General features: G+C 34.5%; 4 protein-coding genes and 1 long non-coding RNA gene across 13 annotated transcripts; 2 read left to right on the top strand and 3 right to left on the bottom strand.

Annotated features, from left to right (window-relative positions):
• Window positions 1-25: 25 nt before the first annotated feature.
• On the bottom strand, window positions 26-11,345 carry LOC145728305 (uncharacterized). Of its 3 annotated transcripts, XM_081978434.1 has the most exons (6): window positions 2,916-3,250; window positions 1,920-1,985; window positions 1,742-1,861; window positions 1,392-1,574; window positions 926-1,048; window positions 26-812 (listed from the first exon to the last, which is right to left on the bottom strand). In XM_081978434.1, the coding sequence occupies exons 2-6, from the start codon at window positions 1,980-1,982 to the stop codon at window positions 738-740; spliced, it is 564 nt and encodes a 187-aa protein (XP_081834560.1). In that variant the 5' UTR covers window positions 1,983-1,985; window positions 2,916-3,250; the 3' UTR covers window positions 26-737. The 3 variants fall into 3 exon arrangements, with proteins under 3 accessions (XP_081834560.1, XP_081834563.1, XP_081834561.1); XM_081978437.1 differs by lacking the exons at window positions 1,920-1,985; window positions 2,916-3,250 and adding an exon at window positions 11,206-11,345; XM_081978435.1 differs by lacking the exon at window positions 1,920-1,985 and having other exon boundaries at window positions 2,916-3,244.
• On the top strand, window positions 5,841-11,888 carry LOC145728308 (CKLF-like MARVEL transmembrane domain-containing protein 4). Its single transcript, XM_081978439.1, has 4 exons — window positions 5,841-6,202; window positions 9,787-9,954; window positions 10,010-10,129; window positions 11,161-11,888. The coding sequence occupies exons 1-4, from the start codon at window positions 6,047-6,049 to the stop codon at window positions 11,245-11,247; spliced, it is 531 nt and encodes a 176-aa protein (XP_081834565.1). The 5' UTR covers window positions 5,841-6,046; the 3' UTR covers window positions 11,248-11,888.
• On the top strand, window positions 6,396-8,460 carry LOC145728311 (uncharacterized). Its single transcript, XR_014178040.1, has 2 exons — window positions 6,396-8,221; window positions 8,295-8,460. It is a non-coding gene; the product is annotated as an uncharacterized LOC145728311 (long non-coding RNA).
• Window positions 11,889-11,947: 59 nt separating the features above from the next.
• Window positions 11,948-19,342, bottom strand: LOC145728300 (armadillo segment polarity protein-like). Of its 4 annotated transcripts, none has more exons than XM_081978419.1 (13): window positions 19,202-19,341; window positions 18,790-18,838; window positions 18,096-18,259; window positions 17,935-18,046; window positions 17,161-17,879; window positions 15,924-16,152; window positions 15,677-15,869; window positions 15,423-15,612; window positions 15,286-15,364; window positions 15,000-15,233; window positions 14,752-14,915; window positions 14,534-14,630; window positions 11,948-12,569 (listed from the first exon to the last, which is right to left on the bottom strand). In XM_081978419.1, exons 2-13 carry the CDS (start codon window positions 18,809-18,811, stop codon window positions 12,403-12,405), a joined length of 2,370 nt encoding a protein of 789 aa, XP_081834545.1. In that variant the 5' UTR covers window positions 18,812-18,838; window positions 19,202-19,341; the 3' UTR covers window positions 11,948-12,402. The 4 variants fall into 4 exon arrangements, with proteins under 4 accessions (XP_081834545.1, XP_081834547.1, XP_081834546.1 ...); XM_081978421.1 differs by having other exon boundaries at window positions 14,752-14,903; window positions 19,202-19,340; XM_081978420.1 differs by lacking the exon at window positions 19,202-19,341 and adding an exon at window positions 18,980-19,119.
• Window positions 19,343-19,457: 115 nt separating this feature from the next.
• On the bottom strand, window positions 19,458-24,446 carry LOC145728302 (armadillo segment polarity protein-like). Of its 4 annotated transcripts, none has more exons than XM_081978423.1 (12): window positions 24,319-24,446; window positions 23,960-23,996; window positions 23,675-23,838; window positions 23,450-23,561; window positions 22,678-23,396; window positions 21,854-22,082; window positions 21,412-21,794; window positions 21,276-21,354; window positions 20,987-21,220; window positions 20,765-20,916; window positions 20,551-20,647; window positions 19,458-20,355 (listed from the first exon to the last, which is right to left on the bottom strand). In XM_081978423.1, exons 2-12 carry the CDS (start codon window positions 23,979-23,981, stop codon window positions 20,186-20,188), a joined length of 2,361 nt encoding a protein of 786 aa, XP_081834549.1. In that variant the 5' UTR covers window positions 23,982-23,996; window positions 24,319-24,446; the 3' UTR covers window positions 19,458-20,185. The 4 variants fall into 4 exon arrangements, with proteins under 4 accessions (XP_081834549.1, XP_081834550.1, XP_081834552.1 ...); XM_081978424.1 differs by lacking the exon at window positions 24,319-24,446 and adding an exon at window positions 24,052-24,246; XM_081978426.1 differs by lacking the exon at window positions 21,854-22,082 and having other exon boundaries at window positions 21,412-21,738.
• Between the last annotated feature and the right edge of the window lie 5 nt (window positions 24,447-24,451).

A 24,451-nucleotide genomic window follows, 5' to 3' on the forward strand; every position in this document is an offset into this window, starting at 1 on the left:
AGTTTGAAAAACAAAACAAGGTATCTAGTCGAAAAATAACAAAAGTTTTAATAATATCTCTCTATAAGGCAATTTGCAAAACAAGTTGAATATGGTACACAAGACACATTTTAAAAGGCACAATGACAATATACATTTGAGTCTATTTATAGTACTGTTGTCTAAATATCAAACACGTTTGGCATGTTTTTAATACAATGTTTGCTACGAAATGACTTTTTTATAGTCAAGCATTAAAGCTGAACATATCATCTTAATGTATTTAATACAAGTTAGAAAAAAGTATGTATGGCAGCTGTTTTTTTCTAATTCTACGAACTTATTTCTAATAAAATTTTAAAATTTATAAAAAAGCATGATCACACAACATTATACACACACGATACAAAGAGTAAAGCACATCAAATAGTATATTTTAACAAAAATAGTTCTTTGTAAAATGTATAAAAATGGTGTAATTAATTTATTTGGCTTTCTATTTCTCTTATCTTCTTTGCTCAAAACTTGTCAGGTGTAAAAACATTGAATACACATTATGATTGCAAAATAGACAAAAAATAAAATGCTAATAATAAATAAAGACAAATTACAACATATAGAATACAGTGTTTGGGGTCCAGGACCGGACTTTTAGTGTTTATTATAAGGGATTTACGGTTGTTTTCTTAAGTGAACTTTCTGATGACATTTCTGTTGAAAAACTGGTGCGGTCCTGATTCGAGTCAGAAAGCAGGATCTTACAATCCTCGGTAGCTTCTTTGGGCAAAAATTGTGCTCAACAGGTATAATGCTGAGTTGACCAGTCCAATGATCTAGAAAAAGAGTTTTAGGAAATGATTATGACGTTTCTTAATACTACATAAAGTCACCATAAAGTTCAGGTTCGAAATTCTCCAGTACTTTTGTTTTTATAGGTAATACTTACCGCAGCAGCAAAATACGGTTCGTAATCATTTGAATAGGACCGTTTCTTGTGGTTCACTTCGACAATGAATGTTAAACTGGCGGCTAAGAGCAACAGGAAGGCAAATCCGTGGTAGATAACTTCCTAAAATTCATATGTAAACCACTTTTAGAGAGAAAATAGCAATAAAGAGACTTTTAGGATTTTTGTATTGGAATTTCAATACTTGAGATACATAAAAGTGTTTTAATTTGTAATTCAACATTTTAAATTTTAATTAGCACAACATAACAGAGCACGTGACTATAAACATGTCCGACCTGAAGGTCAGAAAAACTGACTAATTTTCCTCCAGCAAAATAATTTAAATTATATGATAATTTGCTATGCTCCATTGAAAATAAACATCTGTGACTGTATTTTACTAGCATTCATATTTAATGGATTTTCGAATGTTTATCGTCATGAAGAAGTTTCAAGCACTTACGTATATGGTTTTGGAAATGATTGAAGATGTGGAGATCGATATAAGACAGGATAACAAGAGCAAAAACGTCCCAACGAGAAAAGTGACCGCAATCAGTAGGAAGAATGTTTCTGGAGTTTGTGTGTAACTGCTGTATCTTTGATAGTAGTAGGACACCAGCCCTACGGTGACGATACCCAAAATCTGAAACCACAAATTATGTCAGTTTAATGCATTCAATAAAGGCGTTTTTCAGGTCATGGACTTTTAACAGTCAAGATGTCCGTGTATGGCTTTAATAATGCGAACAAGGTCTGTTTTCAGTGGCGCAAATTTTACCATTGACTAATATAATGAAAAAACTCACTTACCAACTCTAAAAATTTGAGTATACCCGGCCACGTTTTTAAATATCCGGTGTTGATGATAATGGCCGATGTAGTTGTGGTAGTGGTTGTCCTAGTTACTGTTACACTGTGAGACATTTTGGTCTGCAATAATAAAGTTATTTAATCATTTCTAACACTTTGCCTGGACAGATGGTTTAACCTGATGATTTGCGGGCCCGTACCCCATTAATTGGCGACTTTCATAACGCACGGTTTGGTTCATTTTCTGTGAGATACATTTTAATACACCCTGATTAGTATTTTTAGCAGTTTCTTATCTTTTTTTATCAAACTTATTTATGCTGATTAGAAGTGACAGTAATATACTCAAGCTAGTATTTCACTGCAATTGATAGTTTATATTTGCCTCAGAGTCAAAGTTGGTTACCTAAACAATTGATGAATTGCAGGAAGCTAAAATTAACAGAAATTACTATTTTTATCATTTAATTATTATTGTATTCATTCATCATCGCTTTAAAAAATTGGTGGAAAGTTTGCTGGTTTTGGGTAGAAACTTTGGTTTTGACCTACAAAGTAATTATTTTTATAATTACTATTCACATTTACATTAATATGTGCATGCAGTAATGCGATAAACATTTATCTGAAATCACACAAACGCATGAGCAACATCGTAAACACACGTTTTTCAATCTCGTATAAATAGACTGATGATTTCAGCAGTTTACTTCAGAGGCTTACCAAGGATGTATCAATTAATAAAGCGTGTAATTTTGTTGTAGAAGACATTACATTTTCGTAGTTTTTTATATTTTAGAATATTTAAGCTTAAACAGTTTGCATAATTTCTTACCAACAAACACCCACATTTAGAGGCTAAAAACAAAGCTTGATGATTCCATTATGTCATATACGTAAACTAGCTTAACATTTACTTGAAAGTTAATTAGCAGAAATGATAAAAATGAAGTGTATTATTGTGGTAATGGCTGAAAATAAATTATGGTGTCACAGTTGTGATGCTATAGAGTTATTTTCGTCACTAATAATCATCACAAAATGTGCATGTAAACCCAAACTTGTGATACCAAAATACTAAGAAGGGTGTATGATTTCTGGTTAATTTAATGGATTAAAGTTAAAGTGAAATTATTAGGCCAAGTTTTGCTAAAAAAAACCCAGACCTACTTACTTTTTTCAGTCGAACCACTATCAAAGTTACACCCGCGTCACGATACCGCGATGGTTTCCAAAAGAAAAGCGACCGTCCGAAAATAAACCGGCGGATTTCAAATGATTCAAGGCGCGGATCGTATCGATCGAACTTCCCAGACTTGTTTTTCCGCAGCAAATAAAATTACAAGCATACAAGCTCGAACAGTCTAGATTTTAAAAAAATACCAAACTGAATCACACTACAAAATGCTTACACGGTGACCTGGTGCCTTCCTAAGAACATAATCTGAGCGCTCACTCTTACCTGGGTGGATATTATTATGATTTTGATGACCGCGAAGGAAGGAGTGGGTGACCGACACTATATGGATGTTGAATACGATGTTTGTTCGAGTTGAAAGCTGCTTATACAGAAACCATACACTGGGATTCGGCCTATTTTTTACTTGTTAGTATTCGGAATTTTAATATTTCAGATTCGCCAGTATTAGACTAATTATTATTATTATTTTCTTGTACACAGTGCTCTGTTAAATCTAGACTTGAAAGTAGGTTTAACGAGGATTACTACAGCAATCATTCACCATGTAGCCAGAAAATTTATTTTTAAACCTTGTAATTGGACTGAGAAAGTATAATAGACAATTAATAAGCTACAAACCTTATTCGATTTGTCTGTAGCAAATCAAAACAAGACCCGCTTAAATATAGAAGCCAGATTTTCAAACTGAACTGACTATTTTTGTCAATTTGCGTCAGTTGATTTGAATGAAAACAATCGAGTGTCTATAGTAAAGCCGTTACGAAATCAATCACCCACCATCTGGATCCAAACTTGCACTGGAGAAATGGTGGCGTTTATGTGGTTAGCTTGATAATTTATAGTTTGTTAATGTGGTTTATGTAATAAATTTGCTATGAAAATAGGGTCTCCAGGACCATCAAGAATTATATGATAATTTGTATCAAAGTAAACTTTAAAAGGAAATGTGTATAAATTCGTCTTCAATACGGTTGTGTTAAATGGTAGTCTGGCTAGAAGGACAACAGATTTATTTGCAAAAATGTAGTCTTAAACAGGTTAAACTATTTAGGGACAGCAAGCCATACACATCAAATATAAAAGAAAATCAACATGGAATAGCCCAGGGCAGTATTCTGGGGCCACTACTCTTTGTAATTTACATGAACGATCTGGATTCTATAGCAAAAGAAAATGAAAAAATTGTCAACTTTGCAGATGACACAAATTTACTTGTAGGTCAAGAGGAAATCAGCACTTTAATTCAGTCTGGAAAAGATCTGTTTATTAGGACCTCTGAGTGGTTTAAAAAAAATAAATTAGCTTTAAATATGGAAAAAACAATGTGTGATTATTTTTTCAACAAAACAAGGTACATTTGAGAAACCTAATGAAATACACCTTCTCACTGACAGGAGCCAATTACTAGCCAAGAACACAAAATTTTTGGGAGTGCAGATTGATGAATTTCTAGATTGGTCTGATCACATAAATGTTCTGCTAGGCAGGTTAAACTCAATTTGCTATGGAATTCGAATTGTCTCCGGGTATCTGAACCTGGCGGCCCTTAAAATATTGTACTTTGCCAACTTTGAATCGATTATGAAGTATGCAATTATGTTTTGGGGTAGAAATACTTCAATACAGAATGTATTTGTAATTCAAAAAAGGGCAATTAGATTAATGTTCAAAATGAAATACAAAGATTCATGTAGATCCATCTTTAAAGTTTATGCAATTTATATATATGAGTGTCTCATCTTTCTTAAAAAGAACCAAAACCTATTTAACATCAAAGTCAATCATACATACAACACAAGACAAAAAGATGTAAACTGTCCAAAACATAGATTAACACTCACTGAGAAGAATGCAAAATATATGTGTATTCGCCTATTTAACAACCTACCAGACAGGCTGAAAACATTGATGGACAAAAGTTTCAAAAAAGAAGTAAAAAATTTACTAATTGAATTAGAACCCTACACTATAGAGGATTATTTTGTTAAATAAAGATTGCTTATTCTCTGAAATCTGTATTTAGGGAAAAATCGCTGAAAATGTATATAAGTATCTTTAAGTACTACATAGTTTATAGTTTACCATGACGCTATTTCCTTTGTATTAGTTGATAATGTACATTGTACTCTATCCTAATCACAATTCGAAATAAAGACTGTTATTATTATTATTATTATTATTATTATTACTTAAGTAACATGTATGGGGGTAGTGTTTACCACAAACCCTTCTCTGTCCAAGGATCTCCCCTCAATGGTTTCAACACATTCCTCTCTTCTTCATTATCAGTTCTTTTTAAATTTTAGGGCAATTAGAGCCAGCTCAATAATTTCAAGATACTCTTCCCTTCTTCTTTCTACTACACATTCTTCTACTGCTCTTCTTCACTGAAGAGGACTAAAAAAAATACCAATTCTTGCAGTTGATGATCGAAGATTGAAAGAAGAGGAATCAAGAGGAAGAAATGGCTGCAAAACATCCGACCGTGGACAGGGACACATGATATGCAGTTGGTGAACAGAAAAGCGATGGAAAATGTTATGGCAAACATCCATTATGCATTGAAAGAGAAAATCTTCTAACTCTTTTCTTGACAATTTGCTTTGCTTTGCTGTGCTGACGCACTGGCGAATGCATAATAGCTAGTTTGTAATGGGGAAACTCAATTTTTGAGCTTTTTAAGACAACTCTTATGGAACACTTTAGAATTAGGTGTTTTGCTTCCTTTATATGATCAGTTTAAACAAACAACGTGGTTAATAATTTTATCCTACACCTGAGTTATCTTTATATGATAGTGAAAAACATGCTTTAGACCTAGACCAGAAAAACGCCCATATAACTGTCAAAACAACGCTAGATGTAGCACGTCCTCGTTTCCTCTACGACAACCGGCTCCTGCTGCGATGCCGATACTTGGTGGCCTTCTCCGCAGCAGTCTCACCTTTTGCCAAGCCCGTGCAACAGGCGTCGGCACTTCCAATATACTCTCGCCCGCTCGTTCTTTAAACAGTTTTACGGCGCGCTAGTTCGGTTAAACGTAACAGGTGTTCTGTTGGTCAAATTGCAATTTTCCAGTTCGGAATCGTACGAAACGGAGCCTGATGATGACCGAAACCGTGGTTAACGTGCAGGAGGCTCCCAACAATAATGCCGCGCCGAATAAACCTCACGGGGGTAACGATCAGCCTTTGGCCTGGATTAAAATTAACGTGGATTATTTCAAAACCACACCTGGATTGTTGAAAATTGCAGAATTTGTAAGTTTTTCCACACTTTTGGCTGACTGAAAACTGTGATATGTGCGAGCGTGGGTTTGAAAATAGACTCACTAATTAGTGTGACCTTATTCTTATACTACTACACCTAACTACATTGGAACCGTGTTTACTCAAGTAAATAGATGCAATTTCAGTCGAGTGGTACCTACTAGAAACGGTAATTTTTAACTGGGCCGGCGTTATATGTAACGACGTCCATTTACTGTAAAAAAAAACTTGGTGCAATGGTTTAAATCAAACTGGTATAGAAATTAAATAATTTATTAAATACGCTATTGTTTGTCTTTAACGGCACCTGTTTGACGAATACAATAGGGAATTATTAGACCTTGTAGCGAACTTCATTGCCGTTTTGATGAATACGCAAGAAAATGGGTTTCTGGTTAACAACACGTATAGAAAGTTGATCTAAATGAGTGAAAATGTTAGGTCAATTCAATAAGATTTGCTTAAATCACAGCACTGGTCTGAGTTTGTGATTGGTCAAAGAAAGCAGCAAGCTGAAAGCTGCTTTTTTGACCAATCACAAACTACCCACTGTGCTCAGATCTGCGCAAATGTTTCACAAATGTACATATGACTGAGCATTTTGTGGGTGCATTCTAGAACAATTAATTTAAATTAGACTTGATGCAAATGATGACTAAAATTGGCATTCCCCCCATATCGGGTTCACTTCCTTCGGATGCAACCAAACCCTTTTGGCAAATACGGCAAATTATGTGTAAATGATACTTCCGATTGCTCCAAGTTGAGTGGCCTACAATTGACTGTAAAACCAGCGGCGTAACAACAGATTTTGATACTAATGTGATTAACTTATTAGTGCTAATAACAGTAAAAATCACTTATATGACAACGCAAACCCATTGAGGAAACTGACGTAACGCACAAATTATCCTTTTATGTTCACGATTCGCTTTAGCCCATACACCCACGGATGTTTCAATCTGAATAACATAAATAGCAATGCAGAAAAGTGGGTGTGAGACTGGCCTACGAATCGTTTCGTTATTGCCACCTTCAAAGTAGATTATACAAGAATATTTTCTCCAAAAGTCAGGCATGACCCATATATTTCTACAATTTGCCTGAAATCTGTTAGCAAGTATTTTTAAACCAGATATTTTTAATTTTACAAAATGTGGTTCCTAGCAGTAGTGGTTCTCATTAATCTGAAAATCGTGTGTGATTTTTTGTTGGATGGGCGCCCACATAGAAACCCAGCTGCTGACTTATATATTTTAACTTAAAATTTCTTTAATTTATCAGTCGTTGAATTAACGATGCAACCTCCAGTTAATGACATTTATCATCAATTTACTCAATTCGATCGAAGTTTCTTGGAAACCAAGTCGATTTCATATTTAATTCAATGATAGTCTTGGCGTAATAGTATCGTTCCAAATCGCAAAGACATTTAGGTCAAATATGTTTGCTATGGAAGTTACTAATGCAACTTACAAAAAAAATCAATTTGTTGATTTTCGTCCACGTTTTTATAAATAATTGTTATCTGATGGAAAGGAAAACGATAAATTTTATAAGTTTATTACCACTTGACTTGGATTATTTTATAACACGGAAATTCAGTCAGAAATTTGCATAATTACCCGACACGTTTGTTCATTCCGAAAGCGAAAAGGCTAATATTAGATGTGAACATGCAAATTATTATTAATCAAAATGTTCAAAACATGTTTAGTTTCCATTATTATGCCATCAAATTCCAGTGCCGTATCCTATCTAAAAATTTCATTTACAAATTTTCCATTGTACAAAAAATTGAAACAAAATTTGTCTCATCTGATTGTCAATATTATGATTACATAACATTCTTGTTTTCTATAATAGTGTTGTTGAGCCCAAACCGACACTATTATTCACCGTATAATGTCAAATGCGTTGCGTTAGTGGTAAAGACATTCTTGAATTCTACGCCTGGTATGTAAAAATAGGTAATTACGACACGTATATCGGTGAGAAAAGTAATGAAAGGTAAAATACTCGAGTAAATAACTTTGTCCTTATAACTTGTTAGGTTAAAATTTACGTATATTTATTGTTTCAGATAAAATTCTACACTACAGTTTCAGCTTTCTGAAAAGAAAAGCGTTAAAATAGATCAGTTGGCATGGGCGCAACGAATCGAGCCAAGTAGTAAAATAGTTGTCATTCTAAAACTCAAAATGTAAATAGATTAGGAAGTAATAAATAAACGCACTCGTTTTATCGGTTTTTAGTTAACTGGAACAAGGTTTCCCTAGAAAAACCACCAGAGATGCTCCAAAGAATAACACGACCTAAAATAAAAAACGAAATTTCTTTGTAAATGTTGCGTGACCAGATTTATAAACATCAGCTTCAAAAGTTCAGCGACTTTTACTACTAGTTACTGTTTGGGTACCTGCAGGTATTGGGTACCATACGCCGTATTTACTTTCGGTTTGTACCGTTAAAAGGTCTTAAATCATGTCGTTCAGCTATCAGTCTACTGTTACAGGTGAATTAGGACGTTTGCAAATAACCTAGTGAACTAGAAAACATATTTTTTTCGATTCGAAATTAACTTCCGGCCACTTTGCTTGTTGGCTTAAATTGTTTCGCTTTCCTATAGACGGGAAGCGTTTATGCACGCTTTTCACTTCTCATAATTGTCGAATAAGACAAAGTGACAGCAATCATTTTATTTTGTTGGTGTTTTAATGAGAATAACTTGATTACGTTTAAATAAGAAACTGATCAGGATAGTAAACGTTCAAAATGTGGAAAAATTGGTATATTACCAAAATTACAATTATTTGCATTTATCAGATAGTAGTTGGTCAAAAAAGCTTCTTTCAGCTTGCTATATTGTCTTGACCAATCACTAACTACGATAAGACTTTCAGAGATATTGCACCAAGTGACTTTGACGCTCTCTGACATCCAAACTGGCTGTATTTGTTGAAATTCTGCATTATTAAGGGCAGAAAGCACTTTTGATGTTATCATTGAATGATTAAAGCGTTTACACGTATTTGAGTTGTTGTTAAACAGTTTTTTTGGGTTTGCAAGCTTCTAAACTATACAAGACATTTGTCACGACATCACACCCAGTTTATGGGCAGCAGGAGAAGAAACCACTCTTTAATGGGCTTTTTTCAACGATACGGGCTACAGGGAGTCAAAATTCTGCTGTGATTTACGCAAATGTGGACTTATCTCTTAAATATGAGCTTTCTGTGTTATGTGGATTCTAATTAGTGATGTTTAACGATTTTCAGACCCACAAATTCTAAGTAAACCAATAAGCTGAATATGATATTCAGCCGATTTATATTTATCCCAATTATTTTAAAGTGTTTAAGTTATTGTTATTGCTGCTAATAGTTTAGTTTCTCCTCTCATCTTAAAAGTTCAACATTTTTACATTATTACAGTCAATATTATCGGAAACGTAAAATCAGTTTTTCCACCAGTAATTAACACCAAACATCTAAGCAACTGAGCTTCATATGATGAAATCAATATAAATAAGAAGCATTTTCATGTGTAAATTATTCAATGTATTTCTTCTGCAGGTTCTAGGAATCTTCTGTATGGCATTAGCTTCACCAGCATTCACAGGAGGTACACATTTCTTCTTGTTCGTAGCCACAGTCAGTTTTATAGGAACAATCATATGGATTTTCATTTACCTGCTGGGAATCAGGGAGGCTCTCACCTTTCCCATTAACTGGATATTAACAGTACCGTTATTATATAATTTGAAGTTGTGTTTCTTGTAATAATTTGTTTTTACAGGAACTAGTTAATACGGGTTTCTGCACAGTATTCTACATTATTGCATTTATTATTCAGTTGGTTGTCGCTGCAACGCTACATCCTGGATATTACAGGAAGGGGGCTCAAATAACGGCAGGGGTGAGTAATCATTGTTATATACTGAAATTAGTGGATTAGATGAATGGAGATAAGTGATGTAAGTGTCTAATTTGTTTAAATAATCACAATTCACAAATTGCTGCGACGTTTTGGATAACATTCTGTTTTAAACGTTATGTTTGAAGAAATTTGAACCAATATATAATCAGTCTCTATATATGATGCGGCAACGTTGCTTATGTAAATTCCCAAACATTCCAACAAGAGAAAGGAGTCGAATATTTTACAGAGAAAAAAATTGTGCCGTATGAATTTAAATATTGACACCGGACCGAACTCGCTAGACTACATGCGAGTAGGAGTTAACACTGAAACGTATAATGACAACGTTGTTAAACTCTTAGTTAGATCCATTTCTAAATAAAATTTAATTAAAAGCACCGAGAAGCTTGTTTATTAGACAAACTGTCCAGTTAACTTTGTTAACAGTTAGGTTTACGTTTAAGACCATATGACGCTTGCATCCAATGAGAAGATTATCTTAGAAATACTGCTTTTTGTGCTTATCTTGAAGATGTTATGTCAATATACCTATATTTATATTATTATACTGCAGAAACCACTCTGACCAGTATGATGATGTCCTTATGCATCAGTAATTTCAATTCCAATTTTTTTAACTAATAATAAATTGGAGCGTTATAAATTAGAATCATCTTTAGAAAAAAACATACAAAATACAATATTACTCACACATATTGCAAAATACATTAGAAAATATCTATTTAAGTACAAGATGCAACATAAACGTTTTATTCATTATCGACGCTCATAAACTAGTAATTTGCTATTTATAAACTTTATGGTTGTTATTGTCACTCTGGAGGACAGTTAGTGGTGTGTGGGTGTGTTAAAACAGCCAGAATTTCGTTTTTTACTCAAAGACATACAATTGCACAAATTTGCGTTCCTATTAATATTATCAGCACCTTATTAGCGCACATCTTAAAGTTGATGTCATAATGACTCACGTTAATATAGCCAGTATTTGTATTGATGACGTTTTTCAGGTTTTTGGCTTGTTCAACGCTTTAGTCTACGCCTTTGCCACTTACCTCTTATACGTTGAATGGAAAGGCAGCAGAACGAACCAGTAAATGGTGTTACGATTTGTTAAGTTCTATACTGAACTGCGGTTCGGATTGAAATACGCTCTAAACCATTTTTAAATAGCGTAGAAAGAAATCAATTGTGTCTTGTTGATAGGTTGAATGCGCATCCAAAGTATATTGTTTACTAATGAATATAGTAACTATTGTTATGTACGTTATTATTTCAACCGTCCACTTGCATGTTCTAATCTAATGATATTTCTTTTGAATCTAATTAGTTAATAATGTACCTGCGTGTGTTTAAAATAATTGTATTTGGTCACTGTACACACGTAATTGTGTCGTTATATGTATGCATTCAAACTGTTTTGTTAATTTATTGTATTTTTATGCATTTAAGTAGTAAGAACTTTCACAGTACTAAAACAAATTTTGAGTTTTTGATTAACTTCCTATCTTTGTGACGTATTACAAAAAAAAAGATACATTAAGTTACATTACAATGTACATACAGTAATACCCGATAAACGATCCAATAATAAAATTTCTATTCTCTAGTTTTGTATTTTCCACGAATTTTATTTGTCTAGTATAAGTAAGAAAATGTTTTTAATTTTTGTTTTAATTTAAAGTTTGTTATAATGTTAGATATCTTATAATTAATATAATTTTATTTTTTAAAGTACTATCCTGTATTTTACTGCTTTATGAACAACTTATTTGAGGATGCAATAATAACTCCAACTTGGCAATTATCAAGACAGATGTATTTTAATCTAAATCTATAAAGTACAAGTCAACTTACTTAAGTAGGCAGTGCCCTCCTACTAATTACATATCAATTAATTAGCTACCCTGTTTGGAGAATACTTTTTTTAAATTTTGTTTTGAATAATTGTGCGATTTTAACTTAACAAACTAGATGCATTAGCAATGATCATATGTAAGAATAATAATGTGTATATGAAGTAAATGATAATCATACAGGCGTAATATAATAACTTACATAAAATTAGTCAATGAAATCGTGTAAAAATGCTTCATCGTACCAAAAAATTACTTACTACTAAGCTCGATTAATAAGTTCATTTCTGAACTGTCCAAATATGTTCTTATCTAATAATTGTGTCCCTAATCTATCTTAAGGTTACAAGAAAAAACTTTTAAAGCACTGAACAGTAATCTGAACAAAACATTAGATTAGAGGTCAGTGTCGTACCAGGCCGCCACCTGGTTGTTGTCTTGCGGCGGGGTGGGCAACTGATGAGCGTCAAAATCAGGATCCGCCCCCACATCCATTCCATCTAGATCTAGAGGCGATCCGATTTCCATGCCTTGCATGTTTATGGGTATCTGCTGGTCATAGCCTAAGATGATCAAAACCACAAAATAAAATTATGCCATCAACCATAGTTTCATAACATTTAGTTATCAGTAGAGTCCGGATTAAAAAGCACTAAAACAAAATTATTTTCTTCAAAAAAGCATTAAAATCTGTAAAAAAGCACAGAACTCTTTCAAGAGATCTTTTTGAGTTCAACCTCAGGAAATTTTTTGAAGATTTCAAATTGCTTTAGAAGCATACGGAAGATTTTAGACTACTGAGAGCATTTGGAAGGTTTTTGAACTGTTTAAACAGCATATTGAAGGTTCTGGAATGCTTTAGAGGCACTTGGAATCTCTTACAAGGTTTACAACATTTTTTGGAAGCTTCTAAACTGCTTTAATATCTTCTGGGAGCTTCGAGACTAGCTGAAAAGCGTTTGGAATCTTTTAGACTGTTCTAAATGATTTTGAAAGCTTCTAGACTGTTTTGAAAGACTTCCGACTGCTTTACAAGCATTTTGGAGTTTCTGTAGTGTTTTGAAATATTTTTAGACTACTTTAGGAGCATTGATGGTTCTGGACTGCTTTTAAGACATGTAAATTTGAAGTTTTGGAAGCTTTTAAACTGCTTTAGAAGCATACGGAAGCTTTTAGACGGCCTTGAATTTTTTTGAGAGCTTCTAGACTAGTTAAAGATTATTTGGAAGCCTTTTGAGTGTTCTAAAAGCTTTTGGAGGCTTCTAGACTGTTTTGGAAGGCTTTAAACATATTTTGGAGTTTCTGTAGTGTTTTAAAACGTTTTTAGACTACTTTAGATGCATTTAAGGTGTTTGGGCAGTTTAAAGAGCCTTGAAGGTTCTGGACTGCCTTTAAAACATTTGAAAACTTGTGGACGGTTTTAGAAACTTTTGGAAGCTGTTAAACTGTTTTAGAAGCATATGAAAGTTTTTGAGAGTTTCTAGATAAACTGAAAAGTATTTGGAAGCTTTTGGAAGCTTCTAGACTGTTTTGGAAGGCTGTAGACATATTTTGGAGTTTCTGTAGTGTTTTAAAACCTGTTTAGACTACTTTAGAAGCATTTAGAAGGTGTTTGGGCAGTTTACGGAGCCTTGAAGGTTCTGGACTGCCTTTAAGACATTTGAAACCCTGTAGAGGGTTTTGGAAGCTTTTGAGAGTTTCTAGATAAATTGAAAAGCATTTGGAAGCTTCTAGACTGTTCTAAAAGCTTTTAGAAGCTTCTAGTCTGCTTTGTAAGCTGCTAGAGGTTTTATAGCATTTTGGAAGGTTTTTACATTTTTTTTAGACCTCTTCAGGGGTATTTGGACATTTTTTGGTCAATTTAAATTTGTAAATTGATACTTACACATTTTGCAACATGTTTTTGTCTTTCAGAAGCCTTCAATATCTGAATATAGCAAATTTTTGGCAAAAGCAGTTCTTGGTTTAGTTTATTTTTAAAAACTTGAAATGCTTGTTTTGTAAAAAACTAGTTGAACCATACAAAAATAGCAGTAAATAAGCATAAAACGAAGAAAAAAGCATCAACAAAATCTGTCAAATGGCGCGTTTTTGCATACATCGTTCCCATTACATGTCAAAGGTTGGTTGCTTTTATTATTTACAAAAAGCAAAATTTCTAGAAATCCGGACTCTAGTTATCAGTTTCATTCTTTATTTCCTCTTAAAGATATCGGCCGTTAATGCCTTTAATTTTGTCTGAAATAATAAATAACGTCACTCAAACTTATACTGGAAAACATTCAAATCTAACAGAAACAAAGAATGTAGAGCTAATACGTGCACGTGCTAATAAACCAATAAAAACTACTAAAATCATGGGTCTCTTTCTGTGTTAAGAACTAACTTCCACTAAATTGCATTTAAAATAATTAGAACAAGTCCAGACAATAAGTTTTTGAAAAACCTAAATATTAAATTTCCATCATCCTTCATGAGAAATTCATAAAAACTTGTTAGTAGGTTTTAGAATTACTGATTATTTTACCTTGTTGCTGATAAGGCCTACCAGCATGGCTACTGTGTACACTTGGTGGCCCTTGGGTATACATAGTATCATAGGCTTGTTCTGGACTCAAAATATCCTAAATTGGGTGAAACAAAAAAAAAAAACTAAACAAAAAAACCAAAAAATCTACCAAACAAGCACAAACAAATCTGTAAATTCTAGGTGGAGTATTGAAAGCAACAATGTGCATTAAATACCTGAAAATCGGTCCCCATTCCCAGGTCTGGGTTCCACAGGTTTTCTTCTCTGAACAATGAGCTGGAAAGCTCCATGGAGAGCCTTTTCTTATAGTCCTGAGGCTTATCCTCGGACATGCGGAACAACACCGCCGCAGCGTAAGTCGCTACTCCTGGAACAAACTCTAAATTGATGTAACAGAACTTTTATCAGCTTAAGTAATCAAAGTTTATACAAAAAAAAATTAAACCTAACTGGTAGTACTGACCCTCATTTCTAGAGTGCAAAAGCTCCGTTAAAGGCGCTGTGGCGCCTTCTTGCTCAATCAAGTCAGCGCCCTCCTTATCGGCGGCCAATTCGCAAAGCACCCCCGCAGCAACACGCTGTATATTTTCAATGTCATTGAAGAGTAATTGCACAAATACAGGAATGACTCCTTGTTGACGAATTTGCTCGCGGTTATAAAATTCTCTAGCCAATATGTGTAACGCTCCCACAGTGCCTGAAGCATAATTAATCATAGCATATTATTTAATTAAATTAAAACTGTATACCTTCAATGATTTCTTCCATTCGTACTCCATCCGCATATGTGCCTGTTTGTTGGCTGCCACCACTGGCTAAACTAGCACGCTAAAAATATGAGAAAAAGCATACAAAAATCAAAATAAACGCAAAATTACAACGTTACCCTTTGAGTGTCATTGTAAGCTCTTGTTAGCAGCTGCACTAAGTAGTTTATGGCACAAGACTCTCTTAATGGTGCAAAATTATCCGGGCACAATGCCAGGTTTCGAATTAGTCCAATTACGGCCTTCACTAAAGGCCAACGCGATGGAGGATTTAGTAGTCTCACAATAACAGGAATACCCCCTACGATCCTTTAAAAAAAATTTTCACTTTGTTAAAACCTGTACATATACCAGACAAAATTACGTCTCTAACCTAACTTGATTTTGTGCAAATTCAGATTTGTCATGTCTTGAAGTCAGGTGCCTCAAAGCGCAAACCGCGGGCTCGGTAATTTCTTCTCTATCGCCCGCATTCATAATTGTACGAACGAGGGCAGAAATACCGTCATACTGACAAACAGTCTCTTTGTTGAACTGATTGTTACAAGTCAAGTTTGATAAAATTCCTGCAATTCAACTCATTTATTACAACCATTAATTTTGCTAAAAGTTATAATCACCTGCGGCGCAAGTAACTACGTTTACATCAGAAGAAGCCAACACTTGCACTAAAGACGACAGTAATGAGTCCAAACCGTTAACTTTAGTGGCTGCGTCCGAAAGATTTCTCAAAGTCCAGAGACAATTTTGCACAAGACGCTGACTAGAATTGCCCAAGTGCATAGCTAAAGCTTGCATTCCTCCTGCTTCCACTATGGCTGGTTTATTGCTTGAACAAACTGACAAAACCTGAAATTGGAATTTCTCTGTAAAACCTAAACATAGGTCAAAATATGAGGTTTAATTAACATATCAGATAAAGCAAAGACAAAACCAGGGAATTTGTGATTGTTTCTTGTAATTTGCACCCTAAAGCCGTTTTAATTGGTCAGCGTCTTAAAATCTATTTTTAGTTTTTTTCAGATGCTTATAGATAATCGGTTAGCTTCCGTATTTGTAAAAAACTCAGTGCAGTCGGGTATTTACAGATTTGATTCCTATCAAATGAAAAAAAAATATGAATAACATTGTTCTATGTGTGTTAATATAATTCTTGGGAGTTCCTTTTCTTGGTTTCCCATTTTAAAGCCCTTTTTGAAATACATTTTCCAGTGAAAGCTTTCAGGAGAGGTTCTAGCCATCACTCAAGGAATAAAAGTTTCTTCTAAACATAAAAACTATCTTTACAGGCAAATGCAAAGAGGGGAAATAAACAGAACATACAGCAAGTATAACAATATCTTTAAAGAAGTGATACAGGAAGCTAAACGGCGATTTAATGCTGATATCTTAAAAAATTCTGAGAATTTGGGAAAACTATGTGGAGTCTTGTAAAAAAATGCAAATGGGGGAAATAAACAGAGAAACATACAGCAAGTATAACAATATCTTTAAAAAAGTGATACAGGAGGCTAAACGGCGATTTAATGCTGATATCTTAAACAATTCTGAGAATTTGGGGAAAACTATGTGGAGTCTTGTAAAAAAATATACAAACAATAAGACAGATCATTAGGAGTTAGATTACTTATTGACAGTGATACTTTTTCTTTATTTGTTTTATTAATTGATTTTTGTCCATGTTTAACAAAGACCTGGAGGATAACTTCACCAGATTAGTTTTTGAGTAGTTTCAACTGACTTGTATATACAGTAAATTAAAAAGACTACTAAAAGATTGTCATTATCTTAGAGGGTTAAACACACCCAAAATTGCTGAAACATCTTACTCAAATTGGCTTAACACAAACAACTTACCTTCAATACACGTGAAGTAGTCCACAACAGCTTCTCATAATTGTAAGACCGCATAATTCTGACTAATTCAATAGGTCCTTGAGAAGCCAGAATAATAAGTTTACTCTCCTGATTGCCGTAAGCCAAAATTTGCAAACAGTCTGTTACTATTGCCAAGAATTTAGTGTTGTTTCTCTGCAACAAAGCCACCATTTTCTGTAATCCACCAGCCAGTCTCACTGCCATTTTAGAACCATCTTGGTGCAATAGCAAATTGTGCAAAGTTGTAATGGCGTAAAACAGTACACTTTCCACAGGAGAGCTGAGCAATTTGACCAAAGCTGGAATGCCTCCACTCTTAAAAATGGCCAGGAGACCTTGCCTGTGGTGTGACAATTTGTGTAGGGTGCCAACAGCTCCTTTAGTAGTCTCCAAGTCATTAGAGTTTGAAATAGCCCTAACCAAAGCAGCAACCATTTGGGGACTGTTCATAATTGCATGCCTGGAGGCTTCTTTCTTGGACAGTTGATGCACCATCATAGCTGCTTGGGAGACCACAACTTGATCTTCATCATTCAACAGTTTAATCAGTTCAGGAATGGCCCTGGTGGCTAATTCAGCATCATCTTGATAGTTAATCAAGTTAACTACTGCATGCTTTAGCATTTGGCTGGGCTCAGCCAATCTTTGAACTGCAGTTTGATGTCCAGGATCAAACTGGGTTGAAGGAATTTCAATTCCTAAGGCAATTTAGATTTAGTGTAATGTACAGTCTGAAAGAGAAAATGTAAATACCTTCTTCAAGTGTTTCTGGGAACATGGCAGCCCTAACCCTGTGAGAACGACTCTGGTTAAGCTGATTGTTCATGTCATCAACTTGATCTTGTGTAAATCCTGGATAACCACCCTAAAGTAACACTTATACATTATTTTGTTGGTCCAGTCAATTGACCTACCTGGTCCAAATCAAAGAGATCCATGTCTTCTTCCTCCTTGCCACTCAAGGAGGGCACCTGGGTTTGGGCTCCAGAATGAATTCCAGAGTCTCCCATGTAGTTGCTTTGTTGCCAGTTCATGACAGTTTGGTCCTTTGGCATATCCCCTGGCCCTTGATAGGGCACTAACAATTTTATTATTATTATTGTATCAAGAGTTTAGTCAATATATAAAATTGCAAATAAAACCAGACAGTTAAGTAAGTAAAATTGTTGAATGTGCTCTTACAGGGGTTGTTTATGTGATATGCTTTGTTTTGTTTGGATACATAAACTTAAATAGCAAATTAAAGTAACTGTTTCATTTATTTTATGGTCTACTACACCAATACGTTGAAAAGCAAGGCAATTTGGACTAAGGTTCGCTAGGTACCAGTTTATTTTTTTATATGGGTGGCAAACCATATAAAACCACAATTTGGTCCTTTAAAAGTGATACATGTGAATTAGGTCTAGGTCTAATAGTCAGGGATAGACCAGAACATGCAGTAAATATCAAAATGTGTAGGGATGGAGTCTGATTAATAACTAACCAGGAATTTTGATACATTTTTTTTCAGTTAGGTTATGAATACCTTTCTAAATAAATAAGCCTTATTACTAAGACTGTATGTATTTTAAAATATATATAGGGAAAGGATTATTAAAAACTTACTTGGCCTGCTCTGGTAGCTCATGATGAACTCAAATGGGATTAGTCACACCTGAAAAGTAATGCAAGATTCTCAGAAAACCTGTGACAACACTTTAGAATTTCACTACAGACAACAGCACTTAAATACAAGTTTTTAACTATTTAAAGTAAACCATTTTATATACATTCTAAATATTTTCAAAATACTAACATCAATTCTACCAGATATTAGCGATCAAAGTTAGAAAAACAACAAACATGCACAGACGTATTAGAAAAACCGCATCCCACACACACAGAGATAGATAAACGTCCATTTTGACATCGTACACAAATCAATGTTGTTCGCCGTTTTCACTGAAATTTCGTGGGTTTCATGAAAACGGAAACCAACTTGTTTACACTAACTAGCAGAATCCTTAATTTTCTTTACCTGTTGACCTATGGATGTGTTATTTTTGTCCCTACACAATCACAAAATATGAATATTTGTTTGCAATTTGTCAATACCGTACCCGTCACTTTCCACCCTTTTTGGGTTTGCGATTGCGTCATCCTGTCAATGTCAAAAGTGACATTAGTGTTTCTGTCACTTTACAGATCCCGTTCGCTTTGACGCTCTAGAGAACTACCGGAGTGACAAGAGTAATTTCATAGAGGTAATTTTTAAGGGAAAAACAGGCGTGACATTTTCTAATTATAAAGAGAGATATATTTTAATTCTATAAAGTACATATACTCAAGTGAATTATTTCTCAAGGGCCGCTGCCCTCCTACTTCTTATAGAATAATTAATAATAGCTACCCTGTTTGGAAAACATTTGTTCTGATAAGAAAAAAAAAATATTTTGCATTAAACATTTTGATTTAAAACAATTACTTACTTTCAGTATAATTGAATAAAGTTGTATAAACTAAAATACATACAGTTAAAATAATTGGTCACATGGATACGAATATGTTAATTGACTTAAAAATTACCGAAAATTACTTACTACTAAGCTCGATTAAGCTCCTTGTTGAGCTTTATAAATATGTCCTTATTACTATAATAAAATTACCAGAAAAATCTAGTCTAATAGTTCTCCTATAAAAGTCAAAATAAATATATAAATGCGTAACAAAATATTGCAGCAAAACATACGTTTACCTTTCTGTAATCAGTGGTTTTCTCAATAATACTCCATCAAATTGATATTTTTAAAAATTTGTGCATGGTCAATAAAGTTGTGCTTACGCTCTAAACTGTAAATTATGTTACAAAAAATAACTTAAAAAACAACAATTTTGCTCAGACAAAAATCGCGTCTAAAACACAGTCGAGTACTATTCACGCTGTAAATTGAGTGAATAAACATTCTCCTTATAACATTAACATGAAATTAATGTAGGAAAAGGAAAACTAATCATGTTCAACTTAAAGATCAGTGTCGTACCAAGCCGCCACCTGATTGTTGTCCTGTGGAGGGGTGGGTAATTGGTCGATGGCATCGAAATTTAAGTCCGGGTCCGTCCCTGTCACGTCCATGCCATCTAGTGGCGATCCGATGTCCATTGCTTGCATGTTTAAGGGTATCTGGTCATAGCCTAGTTTGAAAAAAAAACCATTAATAATGCATACCAATTATGTAAACTATATTGATTCTATTAAAATAAAAATCAAACTAGGAAAAGTTTTCTATTTGGCCAAAAACTCCTTGTCAGAAATTAGTTACTTCAAATGTGTGTGCGAACACATTGTTAGTAGATTACGAGACATTTCAAGGTTATTGGACATTTTACCTTGTTGCTGATAAGGCCTGCCAGTGTGGCTGCTGTGTACACTTGGTGGCCCTTGAGCATACATATTATCATAGGCTTGATCAGGGCTCAAAATATCCTAAAATGGCCCAAAGAAAAACTATGCAAAAACAAAACAAAACACTACCAAACAAACAAAAAAACTCTAAGTAAACATGAAACAAAATTAAGGCTTTGTGGAGTGTGCCAAAAATACCTGAAAATCAGCGTTAATACCCAGATCTGGATTCCACATATTATCTTCGCGGAATAGGGAGCTTGAAAGCTCCAAAGAAAGTCTTTTCTTGTAGTCCTGAGGCTTATCCTCTGACATGCGGAACAACACCGCCGCAGCGTAAGTCGCTACTCCTGAAACAAACCCTAAATTGAACTAACAGAACTTTTATTAATAAAATCTATAAGTTGGAATCTAACTGACCCTCGTTTCTGGAGTGCAATAGCTCCGTTAAAGGCGCTGTGGCGCCCTCTTGCTCAATTAGGTCAGCGCCCTCTTTATCAGCGGCCAATTCGCAAAGCACCCCCGCAGCAACACGCTGTATATTTTCTATGTCATTGAAGAGTAGTTGCACAAATACAGGAATGACTCCTTGTTGACGAATTTGCTCGCGGTTATAGAATTCTCTAGCCAAGATGTGTAATGCTCCCACAGTCCCTGAAACATAATAATCATGCACATTACCAGATTTAATTGAACTAAAGTTGTATACCTTCAATGATCTCTTCCATTCGCACACCATCTGCGTATGTAGCTGCTTGTTGACTGGCGCCACTAGCCAAACTAGCACGCTAAAAAATGCAGCTTAAAAAAATTAACTAAATAGTAGACACAGATGTGATTTTTACCCTTTGAGTATCATTGTAAGCTCTGGTTAGCAGCTGCACCAAGTAGTTTATAGCGCAAGACTCTCTTAAAGGTGCAAAATTTTCCTGACAGAGTGCCAAGTTCCGAATTAGCCCAATTACGGCCTTCACCAATGGCCAACGAGATGGAGGATTCAATAGTCTCACAATGACAGGAATACCTCCAACAATCCTGACTTGATTTTGCGCAAATTCTGATTTGTCATGTCTTGAAGTCAAATGTCTCAAAGCGCAAACTGCCGGCTCCGTAATTTCTTCTCTATCGCCCGCATTCATAATCGTACGAACAAGGGCGGAAATGCCGTCGTACTGACAAACAGTCTCTTTGTTAAACTGATTGTTGCAAGTCAAGTTTGATAAAATTCCTAAAATTCGCATAATTTTCTCCTACCATCAAATTCAGAATGATAAAAATCCTAATCACCTGCGGCGCAAGTAACTACATTTACATCAGAAGAAGCCAACACTTGCACCAAAGAGGACAGTAATGAGTCTAAACCGTTAACTTTAGTGGCAGCGTCTGAAAGATTTCTCAAAGTCCAGAGACAATTTTGAACCAGACGCTGACTAGAATTGCCCAAGTGCATAGCTAAAGCTTGCATTCCTCCTGCTTCCACTATGGCTGGTTTATTGCTTGAGCAAACTGACAGAACCTAAGATCGTAGTTGGTTGTGAGGCAATTGAAATTAAAACAAGAGACAAAAAGTGTCACAATACTGATCATATCAAAAATCTTTTACTGTATACCAAATTTATGGTAATAAAATGTAGAGTAGATAGTTAAAATAATGGAGAATCTTACAATGCTATATTACAGGACAAATATTGAAGTTACCTACTAATTTTTTTTGAAAATGTTGGTAATACTATTTTAAGATATTATAGATTTCAAAGAAGCAACACAGGAACACAAAGAAGTACAGATGTTTGACTGTTGTCCTTCCAAATGTATAATAAATAATATCCTATATAGTAGATAGTGTAATATCCTTCCCTTTGACCTTCCAAATGTTAAGTGTAATAAACATTTATTGATCATTATCTTAAAAACAACAACATTTAGAGAGGAACTGATCAAAAGAAAAATTGTCTAGAGTAAGCAAAATAAAAAAAATAGCATCATATACTATGGTTATTGAACTAAAATCATTAAACAATAGCATGTATTGAAATTTAAGTTACTATTTATTACCTTAGTTGATGACAACAAACCTAAACCTTTAATGTCTTAAAATCAATGAAACTTACCTTCAATACTCTTGAAGTGGTCCACAAAAGTTTCTCATAGTTGTAAGATCTCATAATTCTGACTAACTCAATAGGTCCTTGAGAAGCCAGAATAATAAGTTTACTCTCCTGATTGCCGTAAGCCAAAATTTGCAAACAGTCTGTTACTATTGCCAAGAATTTAGTGTTGTTTCTCTGCAACAAAGCCACCATTTTCTGTAATCCACCAGCCAGTCTCACTGCCATTTTAGAACCATCTTGGTGCAATAGCAAATTGTGCAAAGTTGTAATGGCGTAAAACAGTACACTTTCCACAGGAGAGCTGAGCAATTTGACCAAAGCTGGAATGCCTCCACTCTTAAAAATGGCCAGGAGACCTTGCCTGTGGTGTGACAATTTGTGTAGGGTGCCAACAGCTCCTTTAGTAGTCTCCAAGTCATTAGAGTTTGAAATAGCCCTAACCAAAGCAGCAACCATTTGGGGACTGTTCATAATTGCATGCCTGGACGCTTCTTTCTTGGACAGTTGATGCACCATCATAGCTGCTTGGGAGACCACAACTTGATCTTCATCATTCAACAGTTTAATCAATTCAGGAATAGCCCTGGTGGCTAATTCAGCATCATCTTGATAGTTAATCAAGTTAACTACAGCATGCTTTAGCATTTGACTGGGCTCAGCTAACCTTTGCACTGCAGTTTGATGTCCAGTATCAAACTGAGTGGAAGGAATTTCAATTCCTAGCATGGGTTAAGGTTAATCAAGAATAAATATTCAGTTTACAGTATGGTACCTTCTTCTAGTGTTTCTGGAAACATGGCAGCTCTGACTCTGTGAGAACGACTTTGATTAAGCTGACTGTTCATGTCATCAACTTGATCTTGGGTAAATCCAGCATACCCACCCTAAACAAAACAACCTAATATTACACCTAGTTAAAAAAATATGAATGCATTATCCTCTAAATGTAAAACAGACCCCTAATATATTCAGAGACACAAAATAGTGATTAACTTACTTGATCCAAATCAAAAAGATCCATGTCTTCCTCTTCCTTACCACTCAAAGAAGGTACTTGAGTTTGGGCCCCAGAATGGATTCCAGAGTCCCCCATGTAGTTATTCTGCTGCCAGTTCATAACAGTTTGGTCTTTGGCCATGTCTCCAGCTCCTTGATAGGGCACTAATAATTTTATTTTAGTATAGCAAATTTGAAAAACATAAACACTTAAACAAAAAGAATATCATGCCCTCTGGCTGTATTTAATCAGTTCTCATTTTTAATTAATTATTCAAAAACTTACTTCCTCTGCTTTGGTAGCTCATGGCAGACGATTAAAGCTGAAAAGCAACAAAGTTCTTAGAAACAGGTAAAAACAACCTAATTATTACTAACATAACTATAAGAACATACAAACTGATTTGCTGTACACTTTATTATAAATATTTGCAAGACATTAACAATAGTTTGCTAGCACAGCTTCAAAAATCACAAATAAACAAAGAAATAAAAAAATCATCTAGGAATAGAAAAATAAAAAGGTCCATCTGCAGATCAAACATAAATCAATCTTGCACAGTTTCATTTCAATCTATTGTACCATTTTCCGCATACACACACATTTACACTAACTGCAGTAGCAAATTATGATGTTTATTTTACCTTTTCCTCCACAGATATGTAAATTCTTCTATTTTTAACACTAAAAATCAAATTAGTGTATAATTTTATAATAATTGTCAATACAAGACCCGCACCTCTGTTTACGATTATACGATTTGTCAGTGCGCTGTCA

The sequence above is a fragment of the Ips typographus genome, linkage group LG4 (genome assembly GCF_016097725.1).
Source record: "Ips typographus isolate SLU linkage group LG4, UJ_Ityp_2.0, whole genome shotgun sequence".
Lineage (NCBI taxonomy): Eukaryota > Metazoa > Arthropoda > Insecta > Coleoptera > Curculionidae > Ips > Ips typographus.

Bases quoted from the DNA above. Each gene is read 5' to 3' on its own strand.
- LOC145728300 (XM_081978419.1), bottom strand. From the start codon at position 18,811: ATGAGCTACCAGAGCAGGCCAA. The intron at 17,880-17,934 runs GTATTTACATTT...AAATTGCCTTAG, and splicing joins CCCAGAAACACTTGAAGAAG to GAATTGAAATTCCTTCAACC. The intron at 15,365-15,422 runs GTAACGTTGTAA...TCATATTTTTAG, and splicing joins CTTACAATGACACTCAAAGG to CGTGCTAGTTTAGCCAGTGG.
- LOC145728305 (XM_081978434.1), bottom strand. From the start codon at position 1,982: ATGAACCAAACCGTGCGTTATGAAAGTCGCCAATTAATGGGGTACGGG. The intron at 1,575-1,741 runs GTAAGTGAGTTT...TTGTGGTTTCAG, and splicing joins TACTCAAATTTTTAGAGTTG to ATTTTGGGTATCGTCACCGT. The intron at 1,049-1,391 runs GTAAGTGCTTGA...TATGAATTTTAG, and splicing joins TCATTTCCAAAACCATATAC to GAAGTTATCTACCACGGATT.
- LOC145728308 (XM_081978439.1), top strand. From the start codon at position 6,047: ATGATGACCGAAACCGTGGTTAACGTGCAGGAGGCTCCCAACAATAAT. The intron at 9,955-10,009 runs GTACCGTTATTA...TTGTTTTTACAG, and splicing joins CCATTAACTGGATATTAACA to GAACTAGTTAATACGGGTTT. The intron at 10,130-11,160 runs GTGAGTAATCAT...GACGTTTTTCAG, and splicing joins GGGCTCAAATAACGGCAGGG to GTTTTTGGCTTGTTCAACGC.
- LOC145728302 (XM_081978423.1), bottom strand. From the start codon at position 23,981: ATGAGCTACCAAAGCAGAGGAA. The intron at 23,562-23,674 runs GTAAGTTAATCA...TGTTTTGTTTAG, and splicing joins ATCTTTTTGATTTGGATCAA to GGTGGGTATGCTGGATTTAC. The intron at 21,795-21,853 runs GTGATTAGGATT...TGCGAATTTTAG, and splicing joins TGTAGTTACTTGCGCCGCAG to GAATTTTATCAAACTTGACT.